We start from the raw sequence: 12,942 nt of genomic DNA, 5'->3' as shown, positions 1-12,942 counted from the left end.
ACTAGTTAAAAGTCTTCGTTCAAGGATAAATAATAACCAGTGGCATACCTAGGGTGGGGCAAGGAGGGACATTTGAGCCCGGGCGCAGCCTCCAGGATGCGGCAAACAGATGTTACGAAATTTTAGAGTGAAATGTTTTCCATTGCTCACAAATGCACCCAGAATGGGGAGCAAAATCTTCAGTTGTTCTAGGACTCTGATAATAACTACTAGACACGTGGGTCATTCAGTTTCAGAAACAGTTCAAGAGATAGGGGTTTTTCACTTTGCACAGTATCAACAATAACGCGAAACAACATGGATAGCGAAAACGCCAACTGCAAGGAATAAGCTGCTTTAACGTCAGGATTCAGCTTTATCAAGCGGAGCCAGCGATATCAGACCTTAGCTTAGTCGACCAACTAAAGGAACTGTACAGTCAGACAGTTAGTGCAGAGTATGCAGCAATTCTTTCATCACATATGCTTCAGAACTTCATATATGCCGTAATCTCCACCCTAAAGCATTTTCATGGCCCACAAAACATTGTATAACTATACGATCACCAAGTGGAAGCCAATAGTATGGAAAGTTTGGTTTCAATTTCAATTCACTGCATCTACAACAGTCAGAGTTAGAAATCTCGTATTTGATTATAAACGAGCGACATTCGAAACTATTTTAGGTGAAAACAGTACCACCAAATGCGACTGCCCCTTCATCCAAAAAAAAGTGGGAGATCTATTAGTTTGTCTTTATCAGTAGTGGAAAATATAGCACTCTATCTCTAGGAGAAATAAAATACTTAAAGGAATCGAAATCGTTTTGTTTACTTTTTCAAGAAATGATTCTCTATTCTTTGTACGATTCTCTATGTTTTTTTTACTTCCCCTTCATCCAAAAAAAAGGGGGGGGGAGATATATTAGTTTGTCTTTCTCAGTAGTGGAAAATATATCACTCTATCTCTAGGTGAAATAAAATACTTACACGAATCAAAATCATTTTGTTTATTCTTTCAAGGAATGATTCTATATTCTTTGTAGGTTGCAATGGGAACAGTAAAAGCCTTCGCAACTGGTACCTAATTAACTAGCAATACAAAAATAACGATAGTTTCAAAAATCTAGATTAAAATCCGAAATTTAACTCCATGGGATAAAAAGGTATGTAATGGGCTAATAATATGAAGTCTTAAATGCTGAAAACATTTGTGTTGTACTTCTGTCCAAGAAATAGTTCCTGAAGGAGACATATTTATTTTCTTCATTATTTTCTTCATTCATTTATTTCTTCATTCTTAGCTTCATTGTATATACAGGGAATTTTTAAAAATCTCGCGAGAAAATTATAAGTATGCAGACATTCAAAGTTATATGCCACCATACTGAAAAATTATTAATTTTCATGGGATAATGTAATTTTAAAATATTGTTTATTTTTTTGAAACATAAAATAATGTTATTAGTTTCGGTTCTAAATAACCTGAATGATTTTTAATATTATTTATTTAATTTTGGCGGATAGATCAGAAACGCTACTACTATTCGTATGCTGCAATACAGTTGGCATCACAAAACATGAGTAAATAAGTTCTCGAAATATATACGCAATTATGCAGAAAAAGTGCATACCTGGAATCGGCGTGGTGTTGTAGCTACCGGTTGGAAAGGATTCCATAGTATATTGCAAACTGTGGGCAGGATTAGCTGTCGTACGTTCTCTGTTTGCTATAGAAATATAGAAAACATTTCCTCTTTAAGATTTGTTTGACGCTAAATTTTATCATATAATTATGGGAAGTTAAGTTATCTGACGGGAATCTGCTTAGAATCGTAATCTGTGTAACTGTAAAAATATAAAACATCGACGATGAACGTGAGGTTTTCATTTTTAATGAACAAGCTTTTTCGAATTTGTAAAAGATGAATACGTTTTGTGAGGAGACATGGTAAACAGAGAATTATCCGTTCGCAGATATAGGTTATAAGTCTTTCACTGAATTCTTTCATTATTGAAACAGAATTCAAACACGCTTGCAGTTTTCCTAAGTCAGAAGACAAGGTGATTCGATACTGGTGAGACAAACGTTAAGAGATGTAGGGGACACAAAGATGATTCAGAATCGCAAAGAATTGCAGGGTAGGAAATGCATCCGTTATGCAAACAGAGGGCGTTGAACGGGAGATTGCTTGAATAGTGATCGTGCTGGCAGTCACCATTTGCGAACCGGTTCGCCAGAACGAGAATGGATGAGTATTCAGCCGATGAACTTGCCGAAATTCACCTAGCGAATGCAGCTGCTGACGGTAATGGGCACGTTGCTCTGCGCTTGTAGTAGAAAAGTTTCCAGTACAGGCCTACTCCTCATCATACGATCTTCGCATGTCTGCACAGAAGGTTGCGTGAACCTGGCTTTTCATGAGATCTATCAAGACTCGAGAGAAAAATGGCGAGGACGCCAGACAATGAGGAGAATGTCCTACATTTGGGAGAAGGCAATCCAAATACAAGTACTCAAGCGATAGCCCAACGATTATATGGAGGATATCGTCAGGAAACCAATACTTTTGTAGCGTCTGCAACGCATTCAAGCATTGCAGGCTGCTGATTATCTACTCTAGAGGAGTTTTGTTACTTGGTATCTTCAAGAGAGTGCGGAAGATGGAATATATGCTGCTTCCCTATTGTTCGCGCATGAGGCATTTTTCACAATAGAGGGAGCCTTAAATCAACATAACGCCCACTTGTGGGCTTTGGATAAACCCCATGGTATGCGAACGAAACACGTGCAGCTCAAAGCCGTTTCTCTGCCATTGTTTAGGCCTGCATTGCTGTAGACCACCTCTTTGTACCGTACCTTCTGTCTCCTCGTCTGGACGACAGGGATCTTCCTACGTGAAATCCTGCACGAACTTATTGAAGAGGCACATGTTCCTCAGTCGTTTCGTCGCTCAGTGTGGTTCCAGCGTGACGGCGTTCCATCACACTATCATAATGATATCTTCCAGAACCTGAACATAACATTTGGACAACATTGGATAGGTCGTGGTGCTCTGGTTCATTGGCTTACTAAATCGCCGGACCTATCATGCGTGGACTACTTCTGGGGTCAAATGAAGGCATTAAAGTAAGAGAACCAAATTGATTCAGTTAAAGACCTCGTCGCTCGTATATCTGTAGCCGCTTGGGAGATACGAGATACACCAGGACTTTTCCGTAGCATTAGAAATTCCATGCGGTGCCGTTGTGAAGCCTGTGTGACTGCTTCTGGATGTCATATTGAACGCCTTATGTAGCATGTAACTTTTTCCAATGTGAAACTTTAGTAAAATGAGTTGTGTTACACAAACGTGTCGCTGTTTCTGTTCTTTATTTTTCTTTTAATCGTAGCTCAGGTAGAAGGCATTTCGAACCCTGTAATGCTACATATTTCCGAATCGTCTTTGTGCTTTCCCTACATCTCCTATAAGTTTGTCGCACCGGTAACGAATCACCTTGCATAATAATAAGGTATAAAGCTACATTTATACTGAATAGATAAATTAGAACACTATATAAAGACCACAGAAAGCATATTATTTAAATTTCTTCAAAGGAGCGAGGTATTGCAAGCTCTAAAATATATAAGCGACTTTCCAGAATTGTATCATGGATTACTCTAATAGCATATAGGACTGCGAAAATAAGCCTAAAAAACAACAAAAATATTTCAAAGATAATATGATCTCGTCTTTTCGGTTTCATCTTGCAAGAGAAAAAGCATAGCAGTCATAAGCTACGCTCTAAAAAAGGTATAAAAATTATTTGCGTGATTTGCTATCCAGGGTCATACAATTTAGAATTAGAGTGACATGTCTTGTGTCTTTTATTTGTATGAATATTTTAACTGCCCTTTTTTGATTTGTATTCTTTTTTGCTATTTTTATTTTAGGATACCAGTTGGGGAACTCTGCGAAAACGCTTCTGTATCCTAATTTTATTACAATATTTTATCCAAAAGTCCATGTAGCGCTCGCTAGTTTCTCAAAAGTGGTCAAGCAATAGTTTTCAATAAAAATTTAGAAACTTCTTTCGCACTTCTAGAAATTCTTTTTCGTACCCCTAGGCGTGGACAGGTTAGAAAAAGTCGCAAGGTTACTGTTTCATTTTGTGTCTTTCAATAAATTACTTGATATCTAGAAATGCTCGGTTGTGCATTAAATACAAATTTCCAAAAGAAGTCATAAAATATATTTTATATATTATTATTATAATTATTATGGTGCTGGCAGTGTTTTTGCTAAACTTGCAAATCATAAAATATAGTGAAAATAAATACAAAAGAATTTTGTTTTTATATTTTCACGCAGTAATTCCATATTTCTGAATTCATTTTCTTTTTGAGAATCCGGATCACTTTTATAAAGAAAAAAAAGACGAATTTACTCTTCCAATGGTCTCGCAAATATTGAGAATAACTATTTCAAAAATTCATTTCGATCGTCTACAGAAATGAGATTTACAGCGAAAAAGTATCTCGTTACAAAAAACATCAGAAATATTGTCTAAATACTTATTCGTTAATAAAAAAACGGTTTCTTAAATACAACTGCTTTTGCTAATCTGATGAAATCATAACACTCATACTGATTTGAATGAAGCCTTTATGACACATACCTTAGTGTATTTTATTTTCATGCTTCTTATTACACTGTATGTTCTGATTGACTACTTTACTTTAAATATATTTTACAGGCAAATATAAACGTAATAAATATATATTGAATGCAATATTAACCTTTTCTGCAAAAAAGAGTATATCACGTCACCTCTGCACGTCAGAAAAGTTTAACTTTCAAAACTTTCGTTACTATGCTCAATTTTTGTAAGTTGTACATTGTTATTAAAATAGTTAATTTCACAGTGTCTTGCTCTTCATTGGTACAAAGGCAATTTAAATATTTTTTAGAAGAAATAGAAAACAATTATATGGATCTCCCCTTACACAGCCATATTTATTGGCTTAGTTGAGGTTTTATTAATAAGTTTGTTTGAATCTTGAACGACGTCATGCATGGAATACATTAAAGGTTTATCAAAGAATCATCATATGGTCAAGATAATTCCAATTACAAAACTTGCACAGTAAAATTCTTTATAGTTTTCTATTTGTAAAAATAAGCATTACTGTTTAACTACGCCACTGTGGATTAAAAAGTCACTAATATACAATATTTTTAAAGTTTATTGCTTTTGTAAGCACCCAATAATTTATTCAACATTTCTTTCCATTACACACATACTATGATGAAGCAAAAATGTTTCTTACCTTTTTGATCTGGTTTAGAGAAAGACTTACCTGTCTGAATCACAGTAAAGTAGTCGATTTGTATGCTCACATCACGTTTGTCATCTATTTGATAGCCGTCACTAAAATTGCCAAAAATATGTAACGTGGCTACGTTAACATCAGTAATATGTGGCACAAACATCGCCACCAATACTCTGCGATCTAGGAGGAAAATGCTTTTTAGTATTTTAACTAAGCTTTTATTTATTATTGTATACTATAGGATTTCACTCAGGTATATTAAATTAATATCTACATCAGTTTAAAACATCAAATATTTAAACACAATCTTTTCAGGTTGAGATAGTCAACTTAGTTTAAACGCTCTGATGATTGATTATAATTAATATAATTTTTAAAAATATGTAAATAAATCAATAACAAAATTTTTCAGGTTAAATTGTTTGTAGGTTGGATGCATGCCTACATGTTCGCAAGTTGTAGCCACAACTGTTGGGTTCCCCTTAGTCCACTAAACAATTATTTTAATTTTAGTATCTTTTCTGAATTCTCTTATTTTCCCCTCGCATTTCCTCGCCAGGATGCAAATTAAGTAGGTGAGCGAGGGTATTTAAGCGGGTGAAGCGAGAATTAGAACTAATCAGGAAGGAAAATGAAAAAAAAAAAAAATCTTTCAGCCTAATAACATATTCAGTTTCAGTATCCACATTGGACAATATCAGCGAAAGAAAATACCCAAACAATGTTTTAGATGTCAACATTACGATCATACTCGACATAATTGTTTAATGTTGAAAAATATGTGAATGCTAATAGCACAGATGTAACATTTGTGCAGTAATTAAAGATCAACTAAAATGTCTTTTCGGCGGTGAAAATCATGTAAGATCCTATCTTGGTTGTGAAGTCTACCGCAAATATTTCACCAAACCTGTCAATCCTTAAGTCAAGATACTTCCAAAGTAAGGCATATTTGAATTTCGTGATTTAAACCTCAATAAAAAAGAAACAATTTGTAAGTTATCATGAATCTTGTAGAAATCGATGAATAGAGACGCAGATGAGCGGTATTATTCTGATACTCCACGCCTGGATCCGAAGATCGCAAGTTCTATCCTCACCCGTGCAGTTTCTACTTATCCTGAGTATTTTGATTTAACTTGAAGGTTATTTTATCTTTCTCACTCCTATACATTCACGAGTAATTATTTTTACTCTGAATTTCAACTCTTCCACTTAATTAAGCCCTAAGGGATGTATGATAACTAGAGACGTGGCTTTTTAGTAGTGCCGTTACCTCATTAAAGTGTACGACCTGACCTGAGATTAGACAGAGCGTGATTTCACTAGTGTAATGCACGCTTGCTAATTTTTCATCCAGTTGTTAATCTTAGTAACTGCTACACATTCTGGCCGTCTAGTTAGTATATCGCCGATGTAAGTTTCTGAGTGTTCAGACGGTATAGTGGTTAAGGGAGTCTGACTGCGATACCAAAGAGCCCGGATCGAATCTCTGGGAAGACATAGTTGAAAGTGTCTGTTCCTTCATAGGATGGTAGCGGTGCCTCCACTTCTGGCCTTAGAAGGCCAGAAGTGGAGGCACTAGTAGTTGCCAATGCCGGTACAGGCAAGTGCCCGCCATTGGAAAAAAAAAGATTTTGAGTCAACCTGTTAGATTAAATTGAATTGTTTAGTCAAACACTGCATCGCTACCTTTAAATTTATTGTTAAATTATCGTTTAAGCTCTCACCGCAAGAAGCCGCTGCTATTAACCGTACGCAAATCGTTGCATTTCTGTTAAAGATTTGCGATTAATAAAAAGGCTTCTCAGACACTCTGTTGTGTTCATCTTCACGCCTATGCGAGAAGTCTTCCTTTTAGCTATCATTGCATGATAGCTAAAAAGGTTAGATAAGAGTATATAACATTCACCAATCTTATATGAGTATATAACATTCAAGAATCTCAGACCTATCAAAATCGTTTGAATGATTTTAGACAGCCCATCTGCACCTTGCAACGCCTTTATCTAAAGGCGTTGCAAGGTTTCTTACTCCTTTGAGAGTATCTACTCTCAAAGGAGTAAGAAACTGCTTCATTGGAAAAATAGCTATTATTGCCATTTTTTAAGCTCGATCACTTAATATAGTGAACATTGCTACAGCTTTTACAAAAAGGATAATTAATAGAATTTAAAATGAAATCATATTTTTAAAATATTTCATTAATATTTTTTGTACTTACTAGGAATAACATCCACGTTGCTTTGAGACAAGACAACTGAATCATTCTTTCGCAGTAAATTGACTGTGACTTTTCCACCAGACGGTATACCAGATACTAACAGTGTAAAATATGCAGTGTTTCTAGCATAAATAACCTCGGGAGACGTGAAAATGAAGCTGCTAATAAACAGTAAAATTGAAAATTAACAAGAATAATTGATTAAACTTTAGATTCGTGAAATATTTTTAATAGTTTATAAATTCACCAAAGCGACAATCAAATAGAAATGAGTATTTTCAGATATACACCAAAACATTTGTAAAAAGAAATGCAGATATTTCCTCATTATAAATGCGTATATAGAAACTTTTTATTTGCATTGGGAATGTGATTCGTCCGAATATTCGGAATGCTTTAAATCATTTGTTATTAAGATGTATAACTTTTATCAATTGGTGTATGATTAATGAATTTATGTAACAAAAAATTATAAGTATAAATCTTTCATTTTAAAGAACGAATGACTCAAAAAAATTAAAAATTTATTTGCATTAGAAAGAATTATTAGAAAATTATTTAGAAAATTATTATTAGAAAATTATTTGCATGAAAAAAATAACACAACGTAAATTTAAAATTAATTCGCCGTAACTCCGCAAAAAAAAAAAAAAAAAAAAAAAAGTGTTTATCTAAACTTTCGTTGATTTAGATAACTCATCTTCAGGAGAGCATTGTGTTTTCACAGTACTCCTTGCGCGCTAATTTTCAATATTTTTTCCTTTAAGTTAGTTATAAAGACTTGACAAAAGTTTTTGTGCATTGGTTATTGAATATGATGGATCAGAAATTTTTAAGAAGGATTTTTGTGAACGTAAACCCAGTTTTCGGAAAAAAAGTCCCCTTTTATTAAATATTATCACAACTTTAAACACCTTAATAATCTCATATCCAAAAATGCATACACAGAATCTACTGTAACGTATAACAAAATAGGTTTTTCCAAACATCATTCATTTTTAACCGAAAATGAGACGCATGGAGCATTTTCAAGACATAAGAACTGCGAAAAAATTTGTTTTGAGAAAACCGAATTTAAAGTTTTCAACAACTTCCATTTTAGCAGAGAAATGCGACAAGTATGAGGCTTTGCGAAGAGATACGAGGAAGTTAGAACAGAGAGCGGGGTTAAAGAAACCATTTGAGAAAGATAGAGAGCGGTATGTAAATTCTAACTGTAGTTATAATCAGAAAAGTAGTGGTCGTCAAAGAATTAAATCAGAGGAGCATAGAAAAGTGGAAACTCCTAAAAAAAAGCAAGTTTTCAATGAAGCAGGTTTCGAGAAACAGCGGAAAATAAGGTGTTACCAATGTGGAAAGGACGGACATATCCGACCTAACTGTCCATCGCTGGAAAAGAATAAGGCTAATCTGGTGAATAATCTAGGAACGGAGAGTTTAGGAAAATGTTTTGAGCCGTATTTCAAGAAAGCAGTAATTAATGGGATAGAGAGAGAATATCTGAGAGATACTGGAGCTGGTATAGATCTGTGTAATAGTACTTGGATTAATACTAGTGACTTATTAGGGGAAACTGTATGGGTGAAACAGCCTTTGGACACAGAATGTAAATGTTTACTTTGGCGAAAGTCACCATTGAAGGTGATTTTGGTGTGGTCACCACAAAGGCAGCGGTTACTCCGGTAGAGTTAGATAAAGAGTACTTTTTGTTAGAGAATAAAACTGCACAGTTGATTGAGGAAATTAGGGAACGACCGGTTCTCTTGAACGCTGTGGAGACTCGTAGTCAGACGCATGCGCGCAGGAGTTTAGAGAGAGCGAGTGCAAAAGACTTAGATTCCAGATCGGAAGAAAAGAAAGAGACAGAAAGTGAAAGGCCCGTCAAAAATGAGCATTCGGAAGAAAGGAAGTTGACCAGTAATACGGAGGAGAACATTAAAATTCTAGACATCAGTTTAGAGGAAAGGTCTATCCTTGCGGATGTTTCGCCAGCAGAATTCTTGGAAGCACAAAAACTTGCGCTAGTTTAGCCACCCTGTGGAAGAAAGGGGAAAGTGAAAATGAAAAAGAGTTTATAATAGTCAAGAAAAGACTATTCAGAGTGGCAAGTTCTAAAAAAGGGGAAGATAAGCGTCAGTTGTGTGTGCCTCTCGTTTTTAGGAAAGGGATCTTGAAGTTATGCTACGAGGAAATCTCTGATCATTTAGGGATAACAAAAACCAAGGATAGAGTTTTGACACACTATTTCTGGCCTAATTGCTACCAAAGAATTTGTGAGAACGTGCGATATTTGTCAGAGTGTAGGTCACAATAAGGATAAAAAGAAAACCCTTCTGTTATATCAGAAGTGTTTAGCAGATTAAATATTGATGCAGTAGGACCTCTGATCCCTAGTTCGCGTGAAAATAAATACTTAATTACGTCTATTTGTGTTGCTTCCAAATATCCAGATGCCATTCCTGTACAGAATTTAAACTCTAAATGTGTGATTCAAGCCTTGATACAAATCTTTTCTAGATCAGGTTACCCTAAGGAAATTCAGTGTGATTTGGATAGATCGTTTACCAGTGAACTTACATCTGAGTTTTTTTAGCAAGTTCGGAATTAAGGTGTATCATTCTTCTGTATGTCACCCTCAAAGCAATTCTGTTGAAAGGTTGCATTCCACCTTGAAAAGGGTATTGAAGTCTTTGTGCTTGGAAAGCGGGAAGGACTGGGAAGAATGTTTGCCATGTGCTTTGTTCGCCCTCAGAACTGTTAGCCATGAGAGCACAGGTTTTAGTCCCTGCGAGTTAGTACATGGAAAAAATTTGAGAATGCCTCAAACGATTGTGTATGAAAACTGGCTAAAGGAAGAAAGTTCAGACCCCACTGTGGTCGAGTAGGTTCTAGACTTAATAAACAGATTAAAGAAGTGTCAGGAGCTGGCTGTAGAGAGGATGAGAGAGTGTCAAAGTAAAAGGAAACTCTGGTATGATCGCAACGCTGTTACGAGAAGGTTTACGGTCGGAGATCTCGTGCTTGTTTTAGCCACGTCTAAACCACACAAAATGGCTCTGAACTGGATAGAGCCAGGTAAAGTAACTAGTGTGATTTCCGAAACTAATTATACGGTAGAGATTCCGGGTAAGCGTAGCAGTGACACCATTTATCACATAAATTTGATAAAACCTTCTTATCAGCGCCCCGAGTTTGTGAATCTTGTGATGGAGGAGGTCATGGAAGATATTGAGGGAGAAGTGGATATTCCTTATCCCTTGGCTGATCCAACTCAGGTAGATTTTTGGAAAATAGTTGGAGATAGTAAGCTAGAAGAAAGAGCTTCGGCAGAGGAAATAGGAAAATTCCAAGAAGTTATAAGGAAGTATGGAGCTGTGTTTTCATACGACCTCGGCTGTACGTTTTTGGTCGAAATGGATATTAAATTGTTAGATGAGACTCCGGTTAGAGTCAGGCCTTACCGAATGTCGGCGAGACAAACCGACATCCTAAAAGAGGAAATTAGGCGGTTGCTTGAGTTAGGAGTCATAGAAGTCGGGCAATCTTATTATGCTTCGCCTATGATCTTAGTAGAGGTCCCAGGTAAAGATCCTCGTCCTTGTATAGACTACAGAAAATTAAACTCAAAAACTATGACCGAATTTTTCACTCTTCCCAATATTGAAGAAGTGGTAGAAAAAGTCAGCACAGCTCCATTTATCACAATCATGGATCTAACCAAAGGATACTTCCAGATACCACTCACAGAGCGTGCACGGAGGTATGCCGCATTTGTGACGCCTTTTGGATCTTTCATCCCGAAGAAAATGATGTTTGGGCTTATAAATGCGCCTTTCTATTTTTGTAAATTGATCGCTCAAGTTTTAGGATGGCTGGACAATTTTGTTCTACCGTATATTGATGACATCGCAGTCTTTTCGCCGACTTGGGGCAGGCATTATGAAGGATTTGAATATGGTTTTAAGTCGCCTTCAGGAGGCTAAATTGACTGTTAAGCCCTCAAAATGCAAATTCGCACAAGACCATGTGAAATTTCTGGGTCATGAAGTAGGGTCTGGATAAAGGTCGCCTAGTGAGGCCAGATTCAAGCAATCAGAGATTTTCCGATCCCCACTACTAAAACACAGATACGTAGCTACCTTGGTACTGTGGGATACTATGCAAGGTACATAAAAGACTACGCCAGTATTGCGGCACCTTTGACAGACGCTTTGAAGGGCAAAAACAAAAAAAAGAAAAAGTGATTTGGACTAAAGAGTGCGACGAGGCTTTCAATAAACTGAAGACCAAACTAGTAAAATGTCCGGTTTTATTTGCACCAGATTATTCTAAAGAATTTATTGTGCAGACAGATGTCAGCTTATATGGTGCAGGTATTGTGTTGTCTCAAATTCAGGATGGGGAGGAACACCCTATACTGTATCTTAGCAAAAGGTTTACTAAAGCGGAGCGAAATTATAGCACCATTGAAAGAGAACTAGCGGCCATTATTTATGGACTGAAGAAACTAAGTCATTACTTAGACGGACCAAAATTCAAGATCCAGACGGATCATAATCCGTTGACATTTTTAAACAAAATGATGGGATCAAATTCTCGTTTGACTGAATGAAAATGATTTTTGTAGAGTTTTGGAATTATATTTGCGTATATTCAAAATTGTTTGCATTGTGTGTTTCATTTTCAAAAAAATTGTTAGAATTAAATGTTTTATCTTAAGCATTAGCATTGTGTAAGATTTGAGGAATATGCTTTGTATAAGGCAGACATTTGGAGTAGTTTAAATTATTTTTGTTGTATTTATGCGGTTATGTTATCTAGAAATAAGTGCAGGGTAATGTAACTGGCTTCTCTATTATCACTTAAATGGTTACCACTTCTGTTTTGAAAGCAGTGAAATGTATTTAGAATTTTTCCTTCCATAGTCAAGAAAAATTTCTTTATGAGGGGAGGAGTCGTGATAAGGTTACATAAAAGAAGAAGAGACTGAAGATTTATATGGACAAGGATTTCTCGTGAGCATAAGCTGAAAATTATTATTTTTTTAACTTACAAATACGTTTTCTATAGTTATTAAAATAGTCTTTATTAAAATAATTAAATCGTTGGCAATGTTAAAAACGCAAGCTCGAGAGCCACGAATTGCTCTCGCACGTAAAATGAATTTGATTTTTGAAATAGATAGGTTTTTCTCTGCAGAATTGTATGTAGCCATTTTTTTAGCATTCAATAAATTTTATTATGCTGCGTTTTGTTTTCAACCTGATGGCACAACCCAGGGTTACCATAGCGGTTTCGGCCACTACACCACAAGGCAAAGTTTACGCTGTTTACACATTTTAAATACTTGTAACTTCTTTAAAAATTAGAATAAATGAACTCGGTTTTTTGCATATGATGTAGTTACGTATGTGGAATATTATGAGA

At 35.7% G+C, this 12,942-nt stretch overlaps 1 protein-coding gene across 1 annotated transcript in view; it reads right to left on the bottom strand.

The window, feature by feature from the left end:
- LOC118203483 (dorsal-ventral patterning tolloid-like protein 1) overlaps window positions 1-12,942 on the bottom strand; it is a 54,635-nt gene that overhangs the window by 40,418 nt on the left and 1,275 nt on the right. Inside the window, exons 2-4 of the mRNA XM_085826123.1 lie at window positions 7,516-7,676; window positions 5,319-5,471; window positions 1,612-1,707 (exon numbers count right to left, since the gene is read on the bottom strand). Coding sequence (XP_085682249.1) covers window positions 1,612-1,707; window positions 5,319-5,471; window positions 7,516-7,676 — 410 coding nt within the window. The remainder of the gene's footprint in view (window positions 1-1,611; window positions 1,708-5,318; window positions 5,472-7,515; window positions 7,677-12,942) is intronic.

Source organism: Stegodyphus dumicola, chromosome 10 (genome assembly GCF_044657685.1).
Source record: "Stegodyphus dumicola isolate Sdum_Otavi_A_Nest chromosome 10, ASM4465768v1".
NCBI classification, from domain to species: Eukaryota; Metazoa; Arthropoda; class Arachnida; order Araneae; family Eresidae; genus Stegodyphus; species Stegodyphus dumicola.
Note: the sequence above shows the minus strand (reverse complement) of the source record. Positions and strands in the feature narration are given on the sequence as shown.